The sequence below is a fragment of the Furipterus horrens genome, unplaced genomic scaffold (assembly GCF_987537825.1).
Source record: "Furipterus horrens unplaced genomic scaffold, mFurHor1.1.pri manual_scaffold_1, whole genome shotgun sequence".
Taxonomy (NCBI): domain Eukaryota; kingdom Metazoa; phylum Chordata; class Mammalia; order Chiroptera; family Furipteridae; genus Furipterus; species Furipterus horrens.
This window is the reverse complement of record NW_028327171.1, coordinates 109,626,861-109,649,887: the sequence shown is the minus strand read 5'-3', so window position 1 is coordinate 109,649,887 and position 23,027 is coordinate 109,626,861. Positions and strand designations below refer to the sequence as shown.

Sequence of the window (23,027 nt, the reverse complement as noted above, 5' to 3'; positions counted from 1 at the left end):
CACAATAACTGAACTGCAATATAAAGAGGGACTACTGTATATGTAGGCTTTTTACATGGTACTTTTTTTTTAATCAATTCTAATAGCAGATTTGAGCTAATCCCAATCTACTAGGAAGCACATTTTGAGTTTAACATAATATCATGAGAGGAGTTTAATGCACTCTTTTTGCAGTTGGACTAAATGATTTCTGAAGTCTTTTCTAAGTTTAAAAATTTTGTTTCATTTATTACTTTTTGGTAGGCCTCATAAAGGTTAATAATGAACCAGATCTGGTATCAAGAAAAGTTTTCTTGTCTGTAGCCAAGTCTAAAGATACCCATTGAATTTTAATATTGGTCCATCAGGATGGAATCTGGAAAAAGTAGTTTGTGATTTTTCCATAGTGGGAATTTATCAACAATGGGCAGCGTGAGGAAGTGGATGGAAAATTACTAAGAGTAACTTGCTTAGGTATCAGGGATGGGGGGAAGGAAGAGAGGCACTTGATTGGCTATTAAGGATGAAGCGATTCTTGATAAACTGGTTTTTCAGGATTTTTTTCTAAAACTGGGCTCAGCAGGCCAAGGTAAGGCCTAGTCAAGAAGAGACTCTCAAAGGAGTCTGACCACATTTTGGTCACGGGGAGAGTCCTTGTCACTATGAGCCAAATAATTGGTGGTCTTAAATCGTTTTTGGAATAAGAAGGATAAATACATAAAAATATTTTTTAATATAAATAAATTGAAGGAGATGTTGGGGTTAAGAATAGAGGTTCATATCCTGCTAACTTGTCCTAGTGCCATAAACAATAAGTACTGAACTTTAGTCATAGCTGCTGTGGCCTCTACTCTTCCAAGCTCCCACTGCAGTATTATGCATTTGCTGAAGCTCTTTTTTCCTCACTTGGTCTTCTCCTGTCTTTAGTCTCTCACTCAAACTTTATCTACTTGTGGTATCATTTTATTCACAGGAACAAGAGAAAAGTAATGGAGTAGAGTCAGGAAAAAAAATAGAAAAGAATACTTTGGCACTAGAGATGCCAGTTCAGATGGAGAGAACAGGTAGTACCTTCACGGCCATTTATTTGTGCTCTACCTGCTGCCTCAGTGTGCAGCCTCTTGGCAGAATTGCTGCAAATGACTTCTGCAAACTGAAGTGTTCATGGGGTACAGACTGGATCCTCCTAGACCAGAACTTCTTGCCTAATTCTTGCTAAACCACAGGCATTATTTGATGTCTTAATTAAGCACAGAGATTTTTTTTCCTTTACAGAAACTCTTGTTTTTAAATGTGAGAATAAAATTCCATTTCAAGGAGGGTGTTGCTTCTAGTTTTGGTTACTGATTCTGAAAATATTAGAGGAATAGTTTTTTAATTTATTCTTCTACCTGTTTCAGGGAGATGGCTGGGTTTATCACAAACCCCTTTGGAAAATAATTCCAACAACACAACCAGCAGAGTGACGCACACTATCTAAGATTCAACCAAATGAAATTCTTCTCTGTTTACCCTAAACCCTCCCAGAATGGAGTCATTGCACTGAGTGACCTGCTTCCTGATTGCAGACTGAAACTAGCTAAACACGAATGTACCTACTAGGGCACCATAGAACTGCAGCGAGACCAAAGTGTTGAAGAAGCACTATGGACCTCTCACCACTTACCTGTTCATGTGATATGAGCAATATCATCTGAAAACCTTTTACCTGACTTGTTAGATGATTTATCTTTTATCCAGTTCCTGCTCCTAAAGCTAAATTTGAATCCCCTATTTCTGCATGGGGGCAACAGATTAACACAACAGTGAAAAACTCGATGATTTTGATTTCTTTATAGTGAAAAGTGAAGTCTCTTTCAGAGTCTGTGCTTTGCTTTCTGTCAGTAACTTAAGTAGTCATTGCTCATAAACAGACCAAGAGAAGGAAAAAGAACCCAGAAGTGGATTCAGCCATTGTGCCTGAAATCAGTGTTAAAAAAAATCAACCAGGTTGTAGTAACAAGGCATTCTATTCCTTCAAAGAGACTGTGTGCCTGTGTCTGAGGATCTTATCCATTATCCACCACTGTTGGAACTCTCTTTTAAAATATATTTATAAATTGATTCAAGTTATAACCATGGAGAACTTTTTCTTCTGAGCATTTTAATATACTTGAAAACAACATTGACTTGAAAAATTTCAGAGCATTTTTCAATACCTAGTTTTATTAAATATTACACTTGAGAGACAATTTTTTAAATGTGTTCATGTCAATATAATGAGATTTTGGCCTTTAAGAACTGAGGCATTAAAGAACATAGAAAATACTAAAAAAATAAAACTGTTGCTTTTTTTCTTACTTTTTTTCCACTTGTAGGTTAATATCCAGTATTATGTGTTATCCCTCTGGATAAGTATGCTTTATCTTACCTAGTGTTCACTCATAATTTAAAACAACTATTCATACTTGGCAGTAAGTCAGAAGTTATATACATGAGTGAGAGCATGTATAGTATGGTTTTACTCTATTTTCTTTTCAAGGAAACTCAAATGCTGAAGAAAGAGTATGAAATCAAAAGATATCAGGAAATTGTATTCAGGTACAAATCTTTTTTTTTTTTAAATAAGTATTTTACTGAGGTTAAAGAATTTCTGGCAAATAAAAGAATAGTGCTAATTATGACTATCATCATTCATTCAAGTATTTATCGAGCACCTACTTACAGTGCTCAGTACTTGTTACTGCAAGCTACCTTAATTTTCCAAGAGTGGTGCCTTATTCTGTTTCTTCTGATTTGGTCTTCCAATCAGTGTGTGTAATATATACCTGTTATTCATCAGCCATTGTAGGGGGCTGTATCTGTTACATGATTGTAAGAAATTTAAGCTTTGTGCTCTGATAAATTGTGTTTTATTGAAGGGGTTAATAGGATGAAAACAACAAAACTTTTTTCAACATATTGTAAATTATAAGAAAATAATTGGTTTATGTACAACCATTTTAATGATTCCCTTGTTTATTTTTGCTGTGAAATGCACTGAAAAAAATCTTGAAGTGAGTTATAGTTCATGTGTTGGAGAGACTGAAAAATAATAAAATTAGAGAACAATGATGTCTTTGTCTGTTTTATGAATGGAGAAAAATAGGAAATTCATATTTTGGTGGAGTTATTGCCCTGTTCATTTGAGAGACATTGATTTTTTTCTTTAAATTTTTATCTTCAGCAACCTCTTAGATAAAAGAATAAATTTAATGAGTTTTAAAATTCTTATGAAAAACAATATTTATTAGTAATGAAATTTCCCCATATTATTGGACTGAACTCTTTGACAGGATTGAAATACCACTACTTTAGCATAATTGTTTTAGAAAGTAAGGAAGAAGAATATCTACTTCCAAAAGCTACAGCTTATCCACCTGACAAGAGCTAGAGGCTTTTTCTGTTCTGTTTGTTTCTTGGTTGGTTGGTTTGGTTTGGTTTGCTACACCTTGTTAATATTTGACCAGGGAAATGAGTCTTTGTAGCAATTGCTACATATTTGTATCTCTTTTGGGATAAAATTTTAAATGTACACTCCTTCTGGCTACTATGAATTGTATGTCAAGAAGTCCAAGACTTGGAGTGATAAAAAGAAAATGTTCTGACCGTGTATTTGGGCTTTGAAGAAATTATTGCTCAGAAGGTTTAGTGCCCACTTGAAGTCACTTAGCCAGACCTTTATTCATTCAATAAACATCTGTTGAGTATTCCTTCGGGGCCGATGGTGCATTGGACTCTGATGTGACAAATACTGTCCCTTTCCTTATGGACTTAGATGAGGGAAGAAACTAAAACCTAAATCCCAGAAATGGATGTTAACAAGGGCAAGGCTGTTGGTCTTTCCAAACCCAGAAAGACATCATGGGAGGCAGGATGGAGCAATGAGCTGAAAACAAGGAGATTGATTCAAAGTCTGTATGGGAAGCCATGAATAATGCAGCCAGGTGACTAACCCTACAAAAGATTTTGGAGAGATCAAACCAGAGAGGCTCACAATTTAAGAACACAAATAAATTGATAAAATAAAAATACTCAAAGATAAGATGTTCCAGCCCTTCCATATCCCATTCCCCAAATATTGGCAGTTAGGTTTATACCCTCAGGCAAGAGATTAAAGATCCTTTTTGGGAGAACAACTCCAGAAGAGAGTCCTACAAATATATTTGGAGGGTCCATCAACAAAAAAATCTTAGCTGACAACCCTGTTAATTATATAAAGTCAAGGCAAAACTCCCTCCAACATAACCAACCCTTCACCCTCCTACCAACAAACTATATGTATCCATCCTCCCACCAACACTATCTAGTATGCAGACACCTCACTTTAATAGCTAAGGATCAGCAGACATTTGAGGAAAGTGTCCAACATGAATAAAATGATCAATCAGGGAAAATAGAAATTTGAGGAGACATAATTTGGGAAATGGGGGAAATAATAAAAAAATCTTCAAATGATATGGTGTTGCTTTTATGAAACATGAACAAAATGCCATTTTAATAATGAACTGCTTAGAGAACATGAACAGGTCTTGGAAATTGAAGATATGATAGTTCAAATTAAACACTCAACAGAAGTTCTAAAAGATAAGCAAGGAGCTCTCACACCTTAACTATACACAATTTTTATTTCTCAGTGATACCAGTAAAGCCTCAGAAAATAAGAACGAGCTCTCAGCAAGTAGACCGAAAGGACAAAAGATGGACAATTGGAGAGAAATATGAAAATTACAGGAGCAATCCAGGCTGTCTAACATATAACTAGTGGGGGTTCCAAGAAGAGATCAGCAGTGGAAGGGAAAAAATTACTTAGAAATATGAATATATACATAAGAAAATCTCCCAGAACTGAATGATGTGAATCCAATTGAAAAGGCCATGAGTAAAAACAAGCAACAGTTGGCCTCCGTGGGCTTCAAGCCTGGCACTAGCAGCAGACAGTGTAGATTCACAGCTTGGCATCATCTGATACTCTCCAAGCCCAGCACAGGTAGCAGCCATCTCAGATTGCTTTATAGCTCAGGGAGGGTGCTCCAGGGAAAACACAGGTGGGCACTGACCTTGGTCTGCACCACCTGGGAAACCCCAGGACCAGTGCACCCAGTGGACAGCTACAGACCACATCGGAGCACCACCACCCTGCCCCTGCACAGCTGATCCTCCATGGAGGGCGGAGGGTGGTGGTCAGTGGTCACAGACAGTTCTTGCAGCTGACTGGCCTGGGTCAATCCCTCCCATTGATCTGCCAACAGCAACCAAGGCTTAACTACAAGAGGAGGGTGTACTCAGCCTACACAAAGGGTGCACCTCGAGTACCCAGCTTGGGTGATAGGGGATGCTGTGCTACTGGATCCTACAGGACACCTACTATATTAGGCCATACTACTAAGATACAGAGTCAAAGCAGCTCCATGCAATACACAGAAACTAACACAGGGAGGCTGCCAAATTGAGGAGGCAAAGAAATATGGCCCAAGTAAAAGAACTAAGTGAAACAGATAGCCAAACTATCAGACGCAGAGTTCAAAACACTGGTGATTAGGATGCTCAGAAAAATGATTGAGTATGGCCACAAAATAAAGGTAGGAGTGAAGGTTATACAAAGTGAAATAAAAATATACAGGGAACCAAAGTGATGGGAAGGAAGCCAGGATTCAAATCAATGATTTGGAACAAAAGGAAGAAATAAACATTCAACCAGAACAGAAAGAAGAAACAAGAATTGAAAAAATGAGGAGACACTTAGGAACCTCTGGGACAACTTTAAACATACCGACATCTGAATCATAGGGATGCTGGAAGGAGAAGAAGAAAAGTGAAAACTTACCTGAAAAAGTAATGAAAGAAAACTTCTCTAATTTGGTGAAGGAAACAGACATACAAGTCTAGGAAGCACACAGAGTCCCAAACAAGTTGGACCCAAAAAGGACCACACCAAGACACATCATATTTAAAATGCCAAAGGTTAAAGATGAAGAGAGAATCTTAAAAGCAGCAAGAAAAGAGAGTTACCTACAACGGAGTTCCTATAAGACTATCAGCTGATTTCTCAAAACGTTACAGGCAAGAAGGACTGGCAAGAAGTATTCAAGGTGATGAAAAGCAAGGACCTACAATCTACTCAGCAAAGCTATCATTTAGAATGGAAGGACAGATGAAGTGCTTCCCAGACAAGGTAAAGCTAAAGGAGTTCATCATCACCAAGCCATTATTACATGAAACGGTAAAGGGACTTATTTAAGAAAAGGATCAAAACTGTGATGATTAAAATTACAACAAACTCACAAGTATCAAAAAATGAATCTAAAAAATAAAAACAAAAACTAAGCAAACAACCAGAACAAGAACAGAATCATAGGTATGGGGATCATTTGGAGGGTTATCAGCTGGAAGTGGGATGGCAGAGAAAGGGGGAAATGATGCAGGGATTAAGAAGCATAATTGGTAGGAACAAAATAGATGGGGATGTTAAGAATAGTATAAGAAAAAGTGAAGCCAAAGAACTTACATGCAGGACCCATGGACATGAACTAGGGGCAGGGGGCGGGGTTGTGGAGGGTGGTGGTGGTGATGCAGTTTGCTGGAGGGAAGGGAGGTACTGGGCAAACGGGCAAAGAAAAAAATTGGAACAACTGTAATAGCATAATCAATAAAATATACTTAAAAAATTAAAATGAGGGGGTTGGAATAGACGATCTCAGAGATAATACCTTGCATATGATCTCCAGGTTAGTTATTTAGAAAGGAAAAGAAAAATAAAACTCAGGAGAAAAAAAAAAACTGCCTTCCACTCCCATTCCCCTCAGGGCTTAAGTAAGTTTCTGGAATGTATCAGCTGACTCAGACCTCTGCAGCTTCGGGCTTTTCCTACCTGACAAATGGGAAGGCTGAGGACGGTAGGGCCACTCAGAGCTCTCCCTGGTAGAGGCACCTCTGACGGATCATCTGGGGCCTCACTGCAGAAAACGACATAGTGACTGCTGCCTGCCTCTCCCAGGTGCTGGCTGCCCCCTTTGTCTTGAGGAATTGATGTTCACATAGGAAGCAGGCTGGGCTCCTCACAGGACCATGCCCACAGGAAAGGGGCTAGAGGAGGAGGGTCCACTCCAGAATTGGGCAGGGGATGCAGAGGAGGCAGCACTGGCCACCATCCCACCAGAACCATTCTTCACCCCCAGCAGTTGGGGAGATTTCAGGTAGAAGGAGATAGATACCTGCAGAGGCTGGAGAGGGAAAGGTTTACCCTTGCCCTTGGAATAGAAAGAGCTACAGTGGGCAGGACAGGACCCTGGCTCTGGCCAAACTGGTTTCAATAAATAAAAACAATTTGACATAATCTGTTTGCTTGTTTTGTTTTGTATGTACTTCCACTCCTTTTACTCATTCATTAACTTGGCAGACTTTTATGCTAAGTACCTACTATATGCCAAACATTGGGGACACGAAAAGAACTAAGTCAGGGACCCTGTTCTTACTGAGTTCAGTGGCCTAGAAGAGAAAGACACATAGTAACCAAAATGAGAAGTGCCAGAACAAAGAAAAGTCAACCTTCAGCCCTGGCTGGTGTGGCTCAATGGATATTGAGTACCGGCCTGTGGAGCGAAGGTTACTGATTTGATTCCCAGTCAGGGCACCTGCCTGGGTTGCTGGCCAGGTCCCCAATTAGGGGTGTGCATGAAGCAACAGCTTGATTTGTCTTGCACATCGATGTTTCCCTCTTTTTCTCCCTTCCCCTCTCTGTAAAAGTAAATAAATACAATATTTATTTTTAAAAGTCAGCTTTTGGTGAAGAGGGCTAATGAGTATGGAAAGGAGGTCAGGAAAAAACCGAAGTCAGGGCAGATAAGGCTAGTCTAAACAGTGCAAAGAAGATTCAGTGTAAATTTATTTACTTAAAATTATAGTATTTAGAAGGTCCTTTATTGTTCTATACATGTCAATGAAAGGATAAAATAATTAGAAACGTCATCATTACACCAATTTAAAAGATTTCCAAAGTTATCAGTCACTACAGCCTACATCTCTTGCCTGTTTCTTGCTCACCTTCCTGAAGTTGTTTGAGACAGACTGCTTGTTGGGCAGAGGTCAGGTTTATTCCTGCTCCTTAGTGCCAGCATTCACAGGCTTGCTCCCAACCCATGCCCTGCTGCCTGGGGAACCACTGGTCTTTGAGAGCAGGATCCACTTAGGAGGGCTGCACCAGTGAAAGTGCTCCCCTGTGGTAGTCAGCAGAGCATGGGGTGAATGGTAGAAGTTCCAAGCAAGGGTCCATCTAAGACCAATGTTTTAAACTAATTCATGGTAATTTAAAATTTCTCACAAATGCAGCCCCCACCACCACCACATAGACACTAAAGTTATTCTGAAAAGTGGTCGATGCAACTTCGGATAATCAATAGTTCACAAACGCACTTAAACATAATGGAGCATCTAATACAGGGTGTGGGGATGGGGTCCTCTCAGAGGACACGATTGGTGAGCTAGGAATAAGAAGGCAGATGAGGACATCCCCAAGTACCACCGCATCTTGGAGGCCCTGTCTTCCCTTCCTTTATGCTCAATACTTTTTTAAAAAGATTTTATTCATTTTTAGAGAGGGTGAAGGGAGGGAGAAAGAAAGGGAGAGAAACATTAATCAGTTGCCTCTTGAACGTCCCCAGCTGGGGACCTGGCCCACAACCCAGGCATGTGCCCTGACCAGAATCAAATGAGTGACCCTTTGGTTCGTAGGATGTTGCCCAATCCACAGAGCCACACAAGCCAGGGCATGCCCAATACTTTTTAAGAAACTATTTCAGCTTTTTAGAGTGCTCATAATTTTAATTCTCCAAAGCAAAAGGCATATTATTTACCATGTCAGAATGAATAAAAACAGTGTCTCTATAAGAGACACACTTTAATAGGTTGAAGATAACTAAATTTAAAAACACCATGCAAACAATAAACATTATACCTAGTATTGCTATATTAATACCAGGCAAAATAGACTTGGAGATAAAGAGTATTAGAAGACATAAAGAGACACTTTATAATGATATAAACGTCAATTCCATTAGAAATACATAACAAAAAGGGGGTTGAGGGAGACAGAAGAGGGTAATGGGGAGGGGATAAATGGTGATAGAAAGAGACTTGCCAAGGTATGGTGAATGCACAATACAATATACAGATGATGTATTATAGAACTGTATTCCTGAAACATAAATTTTATTAACCAATATCACCCTCACAAATTCAATTAAAAAATGAATAAATAATTTAAAAATCTGGAAAAGAAAGATATAGCAATCGTAAATGTGTATGTACCTAATTACAGCTTCAAAATACATGATGCAAAAATTGACATAATTAAAAGGAGCAATAGACAATCCTACAATTATAGTTGGAAATTTAACACGCTTCTTACAGTAACTGATTAGACGACTAGACAAGAAAGTCAGCAAAGCTGCATGATCTGAACAACACACTGTTAATTACTTTGACCTAATTCTTATTGATAGAACACGATATAACTGCAGAATACAGTCTTTTCAAGTGTGCATGGTATATTCATCAACTTAGACACTTGCTGGACCCCAAAACAAGTCTCAATAAATTTAAAAGGATTGAAATCCTACAGGCGAGGTTCTCTTATCAAAACATAATTAAATTAGAAATCAACAATAAAATAGGAAAACTCCAAATATTTGGAAATTAAACAGCATATCTTTATTTTTTTCTTTTTTATTATTTTTTTAATGTTTTTTATTGATTATATTGTTACAACAGTTCCAATTTTCTCCCCCTTGCTCCCCTCCACCCAGCACCCCCCTCCCCCAGCAATCCCCCCCAAGTCCATACCCCTGGTTTGTAAAAATTAACTATCCCGCCCCCCCTCAAATATTAGGACCCTTTGTAATCTTGTAAAGGACGATGGGCGAAGGTCTCAAGCTCTTCTAGCTGCTTCAAGCTGGACATGGTCATCGTCCTACCTACCCTTGGGTCCAGAAAACCCTAATAAGAGTGGGGGTGTGGAGGGGAGGGTGGCCTTCCCACATGGGGAAGGATCGTGCAGACTCCAGGTCAGTTGGCTGTCTCCGGTCAACGGCGTGCTTGGTTTAACAGGCTGGTGTCCTTGTTGTGTTCTGGGGGCAACAGATTTGGCGAAAAGGGTTAAAAGACATCATTCAATCCATAACTACTAGATGACAAAAGGCAGGGATTAATTTTTCAATGTTCCATATTAGGGGAAAAAAAAAAAAAAAAAAGGGCTTCTTTGTAAGAAGGTGTGCTAGGCACATCTGACCTGTCCAAAACCCTTTTGCCCATTATACTTAGTTTGGGCTGAGGGAGATAGTTTATGTTTCTCCCCTCTCAGACCTCTGGGCCCTTTCTGTCCAAGCCGTTAGGATAGAAAAGAGAAACACATTTTAAAGTGAAGCCCACAGACCACCCCATTCTTCCCCAACCCAGCCATTTAGTTCAGTCAAACCGTTGAGTCTCAGGAGGCAGCGCTGCAGAGAGGATAACAGCATACCTTTAAATAACCCATGGTTAAAGAAAGAAATCACAAGATAGAAAATATTTCAAACTAAGTGATCATGAAAAGCATTATATCAAAATTTGTAGACATAAGAACAGCTAGAGCAGTTCTTAGAAAATTATACCTTTAAATGCTTATAGTTAAAAAGAAGAAAGTTTAACATCAGTGATTCAAGGTACTACCTCAAGAACTCTGAACATATATGCATGACCCATGAACATGAACTAAGGGGTAGAGATTGCATTAGGAAGTGGGTGGCGCTGAGTGATAGGGTGGGTAAAGGGGGAAAATTGAGACAACTGTAACAGCATAATAAAATATAATTTAAAAGGAAAAAAAATAGTGTGATTGCTGTCCATATATTGTTTACAAACATGAATCTGGCTAACCCTGTGGTAGGTATGTTAGCAGCATTCAGTAGAAAGTTGGACTTCATGACTTCTGAAGTCCCTTCTAAAATATTGTGATTTTGTTTTTTTACACATACATGTCGCTATATATGTATATATATTTATATGACTGTGTATATGTTAGTGCAGTTCTATGTATCTGTGAGTGTAATAATCATGTATTTTTACTCTGTATTTTTTATTCTTTGACATCTTAGGGCCTTGACTACTCTTAAGAGACTGCCCCTCCCAGGGCTAATCAATTCTTAGAGATAGTAAATGACTGCCTACAAGGGCAGCTTTCCTATGTAAACCAACCAATCCAAACCCTGTACTCCCAAATACCTTCTTTATGGGATCTTATTCTCTGGGCCACAGTTCCCCTTCCCTAACTACCCCAGAGCCAGGTACCAAACAACTAGGGCAGCCCCTACCACAGAGCCTGCTAAGATTATTCAAACTAACCAATCCTAAATTTGTTTACCCTGCTTCCCCCACTCTCCCACAGAAACCACTCTAAAGGCTTGTGCCCACGTTTTACCCTTGCACTCTGCTTCCCTGTGTGGTCCCCACACATGGCACACTGTGCCTCCTGTTTCTAGGGGTCTGTGGATATAAAAACTTCTTCCTTCATAACAGTCATTTCCATGACTGTGTTTCTTACCGTGCCTAGTGAAAACAAATCCCGAGTACCCTTAAAACGGTGAATATATGTGATGTCCCTAGATCTACTACTAATTTCATTCAGCAAAAACAAATAGTTGAATGCGATTTTGTTCTGACAGCAACACTAAAACCTATTGGCTGGTTTCCCCAAATTGGTGTCTATTTCTTTTTCTTCTCAGTGCAGTCTCTACACATTTTGGGGGGGATTGGGGGAAAAAGTAATAGTATGATCTCTGTCTCTGAACTACTAAAATTAATCCCCCCAAATGAAACACTCAAATGGATTTAATATAATTTCTGAGGCGAAAGTAAAACAACAAAACAAAAAACCCACGTTACCACCCGCCATCAGAATTATGTAAGAAATCCTTAGCCACTTTTAGGCAGTCCTAGTTTTTAAAGATCAGGTGGTCCAAAAGTTTATGAATACCAAAGAAAACTTGCCATTTCTAGAGTCAATAGCCAGGCATTGTTTGCAAAGTACCCTTGCAGGTAAGCTGTTGCTCACAGGTACAATAATATTTGAGAGGTGCCACAGGCTCATGCCCCCCAAAATACTCTGGTCACTGATTTGCCACAGTGCTTCCTCCCAACCTATTTGGTTTGTTCCCTGGTTGTAGAGTAAACAACTATTTGCTTCAGAAGACCTCTATGAAAGTATATTTAAGTCATTTTGGGGGGCATATTTCTATCCTGTGTTAGCTTTCATGATTTTTAGCTGCTAAAGATTCCAGTGGCTGGCTTGCTACTGGGACTTTGGGGGAGTTTCTCAAGCCTAGAGGTTTAGGGTATGGTTCTGCTGATTCAGGGTCTATAGTCCAGTCTTCTCCAGGGCTAAAAGGCATAGAATCAGTTTGGATAACCCCTTTGGCAGACATTGATATTGCCTGGGACAGGGCAGGTGTTTAATAAATATTTGTTGCATGTTTAGTTGAATAGATGGGAGTTTCAGTTACAGCTCTGTGCTGCATAGAAGAAAAGTAACTCCAGTCACATGAAGCCAATATAGAAAATCCTGAAAGGACAGCAGGAGCTCCTGGAATTAAGGCTGGTGATCCAAGAGTAGAAAGTCACAGAATCAAGGTAGCTCTGGAGACTTGACACAGAACCCATGGGAAATTCATGGCTTGGGAACAATCTGGCCCCAGCATCACCACTGGCCCAATGATGGATGGCTCCAATCTCCAGCATTCCCTCTGGTCCAAGATTCAAAATCCTGGGAATTTCAGGGTCTGAGCAGCTGAGTTGAAATAATTTGCCTAGAGGTACTAAAAGAAGGATCTGAATTCTTCAGTTGTAATGGGAGGCTGCAATAGAAGGCACATCCAGAGGCGTGAGAACGTGACTTCATGGAGCCTGGGTGGCCAGCCAGACTGCATGAGGAGAATCTTGGGGAGAACAGAATCAGAATGGTGGGGAGCAGAGAATAGGGTTTCATGGTGTTCCTAGGCAAACACAGGAGCTTGATTATTTTTAAATTAATGATGAAATGAAAATCTAAACCACGCTATTTAAATATGAGACGGAAGTTCCTCTGGCTGGATGAGCTGGGGAGAGTGTCCCCACAGAGGGTGACTCATCCCTAGAGCCCACCTGGCTAGTCGCCTACGCCCTTGAGGCTTTTCCCATTCACTCCTGAGCAGGTAACCTCAAACCCTCCCCCAGTGAGTGTGGGTATGCTTCCCCTGTCTGAGTCAGAAAAATGGAGAGCACTTGTGTCAAAATCTTCATGGAGTTAGCCTTGGGTATTCCTGGGCTTTAGCCAGACTGGAGTGAATTTGCCTTCATAGTCCAAGGAAATGCGCTTCTCTCTCTGGGTTTTCAGGTGAGGAATTAACCCTCGATTTCCACCAACATTACTTGCCTTCTTTTAGAGAAAAATGTCTTTTTTTCCATGTAGAGCAGCATGGCCCAAGAGTTTGCATTCTGGGTGTCCTATAATTTGGGTTTAAATCTAAGGTCTGGTTATTTGCTGGCTGTGTGACCTTGTCAAATATTATCTGAGTCTACTTCTCCCTCCGTGGAATGGGAAAAATAATGCTTGTCTTGCAGGGGCATTTTATGAAAATGTACATAAAGTGCCAAGCATATACAAAACTGCAGGGCAGGCATCCATACCCATTAAAAATTTCAAGATACCATCTCTTCTCCCATCCAGGCTTTTTACATAAACACTAGTTATTGTCTTATTCTCAAAAAGAATTTCTTAGCTTGTAGGTAGCCACAAGAGTGGATATAAATACCAAATTTTGAGAATTATATTACTTTGCAATAGACCAATTATATTATTTTGTAATAATTTCTCAGGCATGATCAGAGCTTAGATGAAATTTTCCTTAAAATTCTCCAATTTCTATTTAGCCTAAGGAAATAACTGGTTAGGTACACAAAGATATTATGTAGAAGAATGATCACTGCAGTGTTGTTTATAAAAGTAACTATAGAGGATTATAAGATTAAATAATAGTAATTTTTTACAGTTGAACTCTATGTAGCCTTTAAGAAGATACTGTAAAAATATATTTACATGGAAAAGTGCTTTTGCTGTATTAAGTGAATAAATTACAAAATAGCATTATAGTGTGGTTCCATTTTTATTATATATATGTATGATAACAGAAGAGATATATGTTAAATGTGACAAATGCTTTTCTTTGGGTGTGGGAGTATAGATGACTTTTATTTTATTTTTACTGATAACTGTTTTCTAGTTTTCCCACAATAAGCACATATACATATATAAAAGAGGAGAAAATGATCATGTGACCCTTTTTGCCCTGATTTTAGGCTCAAGCACCCTTTTGTTTCTTCAAATTTGGTTTTTTCAAGACCATATCTTAAGAAGATAGAGGGACAAAGTTACATCCAGCTTAAACAATTTAAAATGGATAACAAAGGCAGTCTTGAGGGTTTTTGTTTGTTTATTTGTTTCACAAAAGAGATGTAAGTGAAGGGAAGACAGTGCCCCTACTCTATTATATTATTATTATTATTATTATTATTATTATTATTATTATTTTAAGAAACTGCAGGTTGCACTGTGGCCTTCCCTCATGTGACTGCTTTGTAAAGCCTAGAGCCCTTTTCCTTGTTCTTATCCCCTGCAGGGTGAGATACTAAAGTCACTAGCCCAGGAAATTTTTCTGAGGACTCTAGTACCTACTTTTCTGGGTATCTATCTAAAAACTGGGAAAAGGGAATAGGATAATGGATATAAATCTGGCCTGGAAAGATAATTTTCCCTCCCTTGATAAATAATAAAATAGTCTTCTGATTTAAAATGGTTTCCTGAGAATTTGCCTAATATAAAAAAGTCCTTGATAAACTGATAAAATGCCTTTAAATATTTATTGAGTAAATATGCTAGCTTTGGTAGTAGAAAAAAAAAAAAAAGATAGAGTCTTTGTCTTAAAGGAGTCCAAAGAAAGTCTAGCTGAGGCAGACAGACATATCAATATAATTGTAAAATAATAGGAGAAAGGTCATAGCCAATTTATGAACAAAGTGATTATTAGCACATAGATGTGATAACAACAAAGTTTTAGGGTGAATGGGAGAAAACATTCCAGGAGGAGGAGGAAATAGTGTGTTACAGCTTGAATTAGCTAAGTATTTGGGCAGAAAGATCAGTTTCTGGTCAGATTACTGAAATTGTATAGAAGATACTGCAAGGGACCACAGTCTGGTACACCCAGTGAGTCTTTTCCATCAGGTTACCATAGTGAATGATTGTCAAGGAATCAGGTTCCGCAACTGAATTAAATGTTTGTAGAAAATTATCAGAGATCTCCAGGGCTTCATTAAATACTTAAAATAGAAGAAATAGAAGTCAAGCACTGCTTCAGCCAAATGCTTCATTTCTCTCAAACACTTAGAAGTGTTACTTGTCACTTCCGGCCAAGATGGAGGCATAGACAGACACACTGCATCTCCCTCCACAACTGAGAAGGAATACAACCACCTCAAAACTAGAAACAACCAGAAGTTCCAGAAAATCAAACTGCATGGAAGTCCAACAAAGAAAGATATAAAGAAGAAATACTCATCCAGACAGGTAGGCGGGGCGGAGAGGATGTGGTGCGGTGGTGGCAGCAGTGGCGGTGGCGGCAGCGGCAGGCCAGCGGAAAGTACAGTTACACGTTTTAAAAATTCAGAAAGGACAACCGGGAAGTGTTCCCAGCTCCTCACCAGACCGCTTAGCTCACGGTCCCAGCACCGGGGAAAATCAAGCCTCATTGCTTCTGACTGTGCAAACTAGTGGGGGTTGGAGGGGAGGCAGAAACTGCCAGTCTCTCTGTGGAGTCTGCTTGTTTAAAGGGACCCCATGGTCCTAGAACATCCACAGACCACTCACTCTGGGAACGACGGCCAGGGCAACAGCTAGAGTGGCACCAGTCCCATACAGAAGTGGGAGAAGTGCCTGGGAAAGGAGTGAGTGCTGGGCAAGCAGAATTGTTCCCTCTCAGACCCCTCCCCCACATACAGTGCCACAACATGGTGAAATGGGTAGCCCTCTACTGATGAATCCCTAAGGCTCCGCCCCTTACAACATAACAGGAGTGACAGCTCCACTTAAGACACAGAGACAAACAAATACAGGAGCCTGGCAAGATGAGGAGACAGAGAAGTATGGCCCAAAAGAGGGAACGGATCAAGGTTTCAGTGGGAGAACTAAGTGATGAGGAGATAGCCAACCTAACAGACGCAGAATTCCAAACTCTAGTGATAAAGATGCTCACAGGCTTAACAGATATGCTTGAGTACAGCAAATGCATAAGAGAAGAAGTGAAGGTTATGCTAAGTGAAATGAAGGAAAATCCATACAAAACCAATGGTGAAGGGAAGAAAACTGGGGTTCAAATAGATGATTTGGAACATAAGGAAGAAAAAAACTGTTAATCAGTATAGAATGAGCAAACAAGAATTGAAAAAAATGAGGAGAGGCTTGGGAACCTCTAGGACGACTTTAAATGTGCCAACATCCAAATCATATGGGTGCCAGAAGGAGAAGAGGAAGAGCAAGAAATTGAAAACTTATGTGAAAAAATAATGAAGCAGAACTTCCCTAACTTGGGGAAGGAAATAGACTTACAGGTCCACAAAGCACAGAGAGTTCCAAAAATACTGGACCCAGGGAAAACCACACCAAAACACATTATAATCAAAATGTCAAAAATTAAGGATAAAGAGAGAATCTTAAAAGCAGCAAGAGAGAAGAAGAGAATTACGTACTAAAGAGTCCCAATAAAACTCTCAGCTAATTTTTCAAAAGAAACTGCAGGCAAGAAGGAACTGGCAAGAAATATTCAAAGTAATGAAAAGCAAAAACCTACAACCATGAATACTCTATCCAGTGATGCTGTCATTCAGAATAGAAGGGCAGAGAAAGTGCTTCCAGGACAAAGTAAAACTGAAGGAATTCATCAGACCCAAACCACTGTTACATGAAATGTTTAAGGGACTTATTTAGGAGAAAGAGGATCAAAACTATGAACATTAAAATGAAAACTGTATCACAACAATCAACGACAGAAGCTAGGGAACAACAACAACAAAAAAGGCAAACTAAGTAGGTAATGAGAGTGGGAAAAGAATTATAGGTATGGGGAACAATATCGGGGGAGGTCAGCGGGGAGGGGGAAGGAGAGAAAGGGAAGGAGATGGTACAGGATTAAGAAGCATAGTAGGAAAAAACAAGATGGTGGAAGAGTAAGTGGAAGCTACACTAACCTCCTCCCAGAACTAGTCTGGATTTACAACTTGATTTTGGAGAAATCATCTGTAATAACCAACCAAACACTAGCTGGAAAGAAGTTTATAACCACGGAGAGACATAAAAGGCCGCTACATACAAAATAAGGCTAAAAGAATACGTCTCCACCAAACCAGCATTGCAAGAGATTCTAAAGGATCTGCTTTAAGAAGATGAAGAAACAGAGAGAGACAGAGAAGAACACGAATACAAAGGGGGGAAATTACAATGAATAAGTACTGAAAGAAAGAAGGAACTTCTACCATTTGCAACAACATGGATGGAACTAGAGAGAATTATGCTTAGCGAAATAAGCCAGGCAACGAAAAAAAAAACAAAACAAAAAAAACCTATGCTGTCACCTATTATGGGAAACTAATGAACAACACAAACAAATGAGCAAAATTGAACCAGAGGTATGTAAACAAGGAATAAACTAACAGTAACAAAGGGGGAGAGGGGAGGGAGAGAAAGGGGTAAGAAGAGGAAGAATCTAGTCAAAGAACATGTATAAATGACTCATGTACATGGACAACAAGGTGGGGACTGAATGTGGGAGGGGGGCAGGGTGCAGGGAAACAAGAGAGGGAAAAAAGTGGGACAACTGTAATGGAAAAACCAACAAAAAAATTTTTTAGTGGGGGAAAAAATGAAAATATAAAGAATGGAAATGCAAGTTCAGTGAATATTAGAAGGACAAGGATTTTCCTTTATACTGTGTATTTTTCTCCCTATCTGATCCCTCCAGAGTTTGGCATTCTAAACAAGTAAGTAATGACATAAGGTTCTTTGCATTAAACTAATAAGACCAGTTGTTAATAGAGGCTTTTTGACTAAGACTTTGACTGGAATGCCTTGCCATGCTTGGGCTCTGGTTGTTACCAAAAAGCCCTGAGGAACTGGGATTGACTTTCAAAGGTAGTAAAAGCCCATGAGATAAAAGGCTTGGTACCTTGGTTGGATGTGCGGTCCATGGCAGTCTTTCCAGGGAAGGAATGAAGGCTGTTTTCCTGAAAGATGGCTAGAAGGGACCTTAAGGCACAATGGAAAACCAGAAAGACTTGGAAAAGACAGGTGTTTACAGGCAAGGCTGAATGCCAGGTATGTGGTTCTGCTTCTGTGCCCTGAAGGGCAGACTGAAGTTCACCCTAAATGTTCCTTGCATAAGTTCCAGCAAAGCAGAACTAAAGATCATAAGTGATCATTTGCTGCTCTTTTTGTGGTTATGCAAATGAACAGGATAAATTAAAAATGGACTTAATGCAGTCCCTTTAATGACGGGGAGAAAAATCGTGATTCAAGGAAAATCACAATGCTCAGTGGTAGACTATAAAGTAGTGCAGTAACCATCTTTAAAGTTTATCTTCATTTAAAGTTTGTTTTGATTTAAAAATTAAACTATTCTGTGGTATTATCAAAGATGTTTAATTTACAGGCAAGAAGAATGTCAAATGCCTTGCAACTGGATGTCTTTCCGATAACAGTCCTACAGATTTAGAGACTTGTATGTGGGTTATGTTACATAAATTAACACGTGTTTTCTGTTTTCAAAGGGCATAAGCCTATGATCTCATTACCTGAGTGATTGTCTGTACATACAGGCCTCACTTAATCCTGTCTGCATCGCTTCCTTCTGAGACTCAATGGTTTGGCTGAACTAAGTGGCTGGGTTGGTGAAGAATGGGGTGATCTGTGGGCTTCACTTTAAAACTGGTTTCTCTTTTCTGTCCTAATGGCTTGGACAGAAAGAGCCCAGAGGTCTGAGAGGGGGAAACCTAAACTATTTCCCTCAGCCCAAACTAAGTATAATGGGCAAAAGGGTTTTGGACAGGTGAGATGTACCTGGCACACCTTCCTCCAAAGAAGCCCTTCTTTTCCCTAATGTGGGACATTGAAAAATTAGTACTTGCCTTTTGTCATCTAGTGATTATGGATTGAATGATGTCTTTTAACCCTGTTGCCAAATTTTTTGCCTCCAGAATACAACAAGGATGCCAGCCTGTTAAATCAAGCATGCCGTTGTCCGGGGACAGCCAGCCGACCTGGAGTCTGCATGATTCTTCCCCATGTGGGAAGGCCACCCCCGCCTCCACAGCCCCACTCTTATTAGGGATTTCTGGACCCAAGGATAGGTAGGACGACGACCATGTCCAGCTTGAAGCAGCTAGAAGAGCTCAAGACCTTTGCGCATTGTCCTTTATAAGATTATAAAGGGTCTTAAGTCTGAGACGGAGGGATTGTTATTTTTTTATTGTTAAAATAAATAAATAATTAATTATTAAAAAAAGAAGAAGAAGAATATATGAAAGGGCGAGGCAGGAGAGCTTGTATGTGCGACCCATGGGTATGGACTGGCGGAGGGGGGATTGTTGGGGGAGGGGTGGTGCTGGGTGGAGGGGAGCCAAGGGGAAAAAACTGGAACTATTGTAACAATATAATCAATAAAATATACTTACAAAAAAAAAGAAGCATAGTAGGAGGGAGGGGAGTAGAGAGGAATATGTTGAGAAGAACTATATGCACAACCAATGGGCATGGACTAAGGGGGGGCAACAACTGGAGGGAGGGGGGTCACTCGGTGGAGGGGGACAAAGGGGAAAGAAATTGGGACAACTGTAACAGCATAATCAATAAAGCATATTAAAATAAATAAATAAAATGCCAAAGGTGAAAGACAACGAGAGAATCCTAAAATCAGCAAGAGAGAAGCGGAGAGTTGCCTACAAAGTGGTTCCTATAAGACTATCAGCTGAGTTCTCAAAAGACTTTGCAGGCAAGAAGGGACTGGCAAGGAGTATTGAATGTGATGAAAAGCAAGGACCTACAACCAAGATTATTCTATCCAGCAAGCTATCATTTAGAATGCAAGGGCAGATGAAGTGCTTCCCAGGCAAGGTAAAGCTAAAAGAGTTCATCATCACCAAGTCATTATCATATGAAATGTCAAAGGGACTTACTTAAGAAAAAGATCAAAACTATGAACATTAAAATGACAACAAACTCACAACTATCAACAACAGAATCTAAAAAATAAAACAAAATCCAACTAAGCAAACCAGAATAGGAACAGGATCAGCAGTATGGGGATCATTTGGAGGGTTATCAGCTGGGAGGGGGAAGGGGGAGAAATGGGGAAATGGTGCAGAGATAAGAAGCATAACTGGTAGCTCCAATATAGATGGGGGAAGTTAAGAAGAATACAGGAAAGGGTGAAGCCAAAGAACTTATATGCAGGACCTATGGACATGAACTAAGTGGGGTGGGATTGCTGGTGGGAAGGAGGGTACTGGGCAGAGGGGAGCAAAGGGGAAAAAATTGGAACTACTGTAACAACATAATAAAATGTACTTAAAAAAAAAAGTGTTACTTGTTACTGATTGTGTTACTTAACTTTCTGAAAGCCAATAATTTGTGCCATTCTGATCTTTCCAGGGGGAAAAGGGGAACTAATAATGGTATGTAAGGCAGAGGACAAGAGGGAGAATATTAGGGCTTCTGATTTCTTTTGAGTTCCAAATTATCTTTAGATTATCACCTCATTGTGTCCAATATCTACTCTGATGCTCACATTCCCCTTTGCCTTTATCGCTTTCTCTCCCTCCATCAGTTCTCCCAGATTTCTGGGTGTCCTAGCTTAGTAGTGACCACTTCCTTTGCAGGAGCTACTTCCACATTAGCCCCAATCCCAACTCCAGCCCGGGCGGACAAGCCCTCTAGGTCCCCCGAGGCCACAAGCAGGTAGGGCAGAGCGTGGCAGCCTAGAGCGAAGGGGGCGGGGCCAAGAGATGTGGCTACGCCTAGGGGGGCGGGGCATGGCGGTCGCGCTGGCGCAAGCGCGCACTGGCTCCGTCGCGCGAAGCTGCAGTCATGGAACAGGCACCCCCAGACACCGAGAGGCCTTTGCAGCCGGCGCCCCTAGAACCTCTAGGCCACACCGACGCTGGGCTGGAGGCCGTGATCGATGAGGAAGCGGAGGGGTTCCGGGATGAGGATGACCCCGGGGATCGAACGGTGAGGAGAAGGGGCGGCGGAGACGGCCCGGCCTGTGTCGAGGCCTACCGGGCTGGGTTAGGGTAGGCTGGCGGAGGCGGCTCGGCTTGGCTCGGAGACCGGGCAGTGACCGGGAAGCGGTGTGCGGAAGCTGGGCCACAGGTGCAGTGATGGGAGGCTCAGTGGAAAATGGGGTTGTAGGTCGGAGCGGCCGCCAGGGCCGCGTCACCGAGGGAATTCCGGTCGAGAGGGAGGCGGGGAGGGGAGCGGAGGGTACTTGTGGGTGCGGTTCCGCGGGTTCGGTGGTCCGGCCTCTGAACCACGTCCAGGCTGGGGCAAGCGCGGTTTTCTGAGGTCCGGGGGCCCAGAAGTTTGGGCCTGAAAAAGGAACGTTGATGTTTCTGGCAGTCTGGCAAGGGTTTGTGTAGAGGAGATGGCCTAATGAAGGCACTGTGGGGTGTGGGCAGCGATGTTTGAAGAAGGAAGATAATAGGGGACTTGAGGAACAAGACTGGAGCAATAAAGGTGGTTGGCTTGGCGCCACACTCAGGAAATTGAAGAAAGTGTTGGATTCATGAGAAGGTGCAAGTTAGAAGAAACATCTAAAACTATTTGTGGATCAGCGCTGTATTTTTCAGTAGAGACTTGTCATTGATACCTCGTGAATTTGCTTTGTGAATCACCTTTGGTAATTAGTGATTTTCATTTGTTTGAGGAAAAAAGAAAATGTATTAGTTTATATTTGTAATTGTTTTCAGTTCCAGTGTTTTCACTCACAATGCGTGATGGATAGACCAGGTTAAAAAGAAGCGTTTCTGAAACTCAGTCTAGTGCTCCACATCAGACCACTACCCATTGTGCGCGTTGCTCATCCGTTTTGCCGCTTCTTCCTTTTTTTCTTCTTCTGAAACTGGTGACAGTATTAATATAAAGCTGCCTTATGATAGGTAAAGAAAAGTTAAACATCTTTGCTTACTGTAGCTATGTAACTAGAAAGACTCAACTTTAAGTAAGGAACTTCAACACAGAAGTTGAAGGTTTTGCCTACTTGGGGAAATGTCGAGGTATATAGGGTAGCATGAAGACTTTTTTTAAGTGAATTTTAAGTTTTCATTCAGTTCCTTAAGTTGTAGAACTTTTTGTGGAGAGGTCAGCATCTTTATTGTGACAGATTTCTGTGGTGCGTAATTTGACTCTTAACGTGATTTGCTTTTTATGCAGCTCTGTGACTTGGTTGCTCTGTTGTCTCTTTTAAAAAGCAAAAAAAAAAAAAAAAAGTTATTGTGATGTGTGTAATTAATGCAGAGAAGTTTCCCACAAAATAATGATCAGTTCCTTTGAAGCCAGTATATTCTGGGTTATATCCACTCCCTACATCACAGAGGTAACCACTATTTTGGATTTTGTATTAACGATTCTCTTGCTTTTCTTTCTTAAAGATTTTATTTATTTATTTTTAGAACGGAAGAGAGGGAGAAAGGGAGCGAAACATCGATGTGTGGGAGAAACAACTGGTTGCCTCTCGCACGCCCCCATCTGGGGACCTGGCCTGAAACCCAGGCATGTGCCCTGACTGGAAATCGAACCAGCGACCCCTTTGGTCGGCCAGCAGTCAATCCACTCAGCCACATCAGCCAGGGCCTTTTGCTTTTTTTAATCTTTACCATGTGTTTCCCTAAGCAATATATTGTTTAATTTTATTTGATTTTGA

The 23,027-nt window shown here is 40.5% G+C and overlaps 2 protein-coding genes across 4 annotated transcripts in view; both read left to right on the top strand.

The window, feature by feature from the left end:
• Positions 1-19,525, top strand: part of OSBPL11 (oxysterol binding protein like 11) — a 109,976-nt gene extending 90,451 nt beyond the window's left edge. Inside the window, exons 13-14 of one of the 3 annotated variants that reach the window (XM_090277828.1) lie at positions 2,501-2,559; positions 19,306-19,525. In XM_090277828.1, the coding sequence (XP_090133954.1) occupies positions 2,501-2,559; positions 19,306-19,462 (216 nt within the window). In that variant the 3' untranslated portion in view covers positions 19,463-19,525. Of the gene's footprint in view, positions 1-1,379; positions 3,073-19,305 lie in introns of those variants that run through there. The other 2 variants (XM_090277818.1, XM_090277833.1) reach the window with 2 other exon arrangements.
• Positions 19,526-21,150: 1,625 nt separating this feature from the next.
• SNX4 (sorting nexin 4) overlaps positions 21,151-23,027 on the top strand; it is a 72,921-nt gene continuing 71,044 nt past the window's right edge. The window contains exon 1 of the mRNA XM_090277792.1: positions 21,151-21,337. Within this exon, the coding sequence (XP_090133918.1) occupies positions 21,194-21,337 (144 nt within the window). The 5' untranslated portion in view covers positions 21,151-21,193. The remainder of the gene's footprint in view (positions 21,338-23,027) is intronic.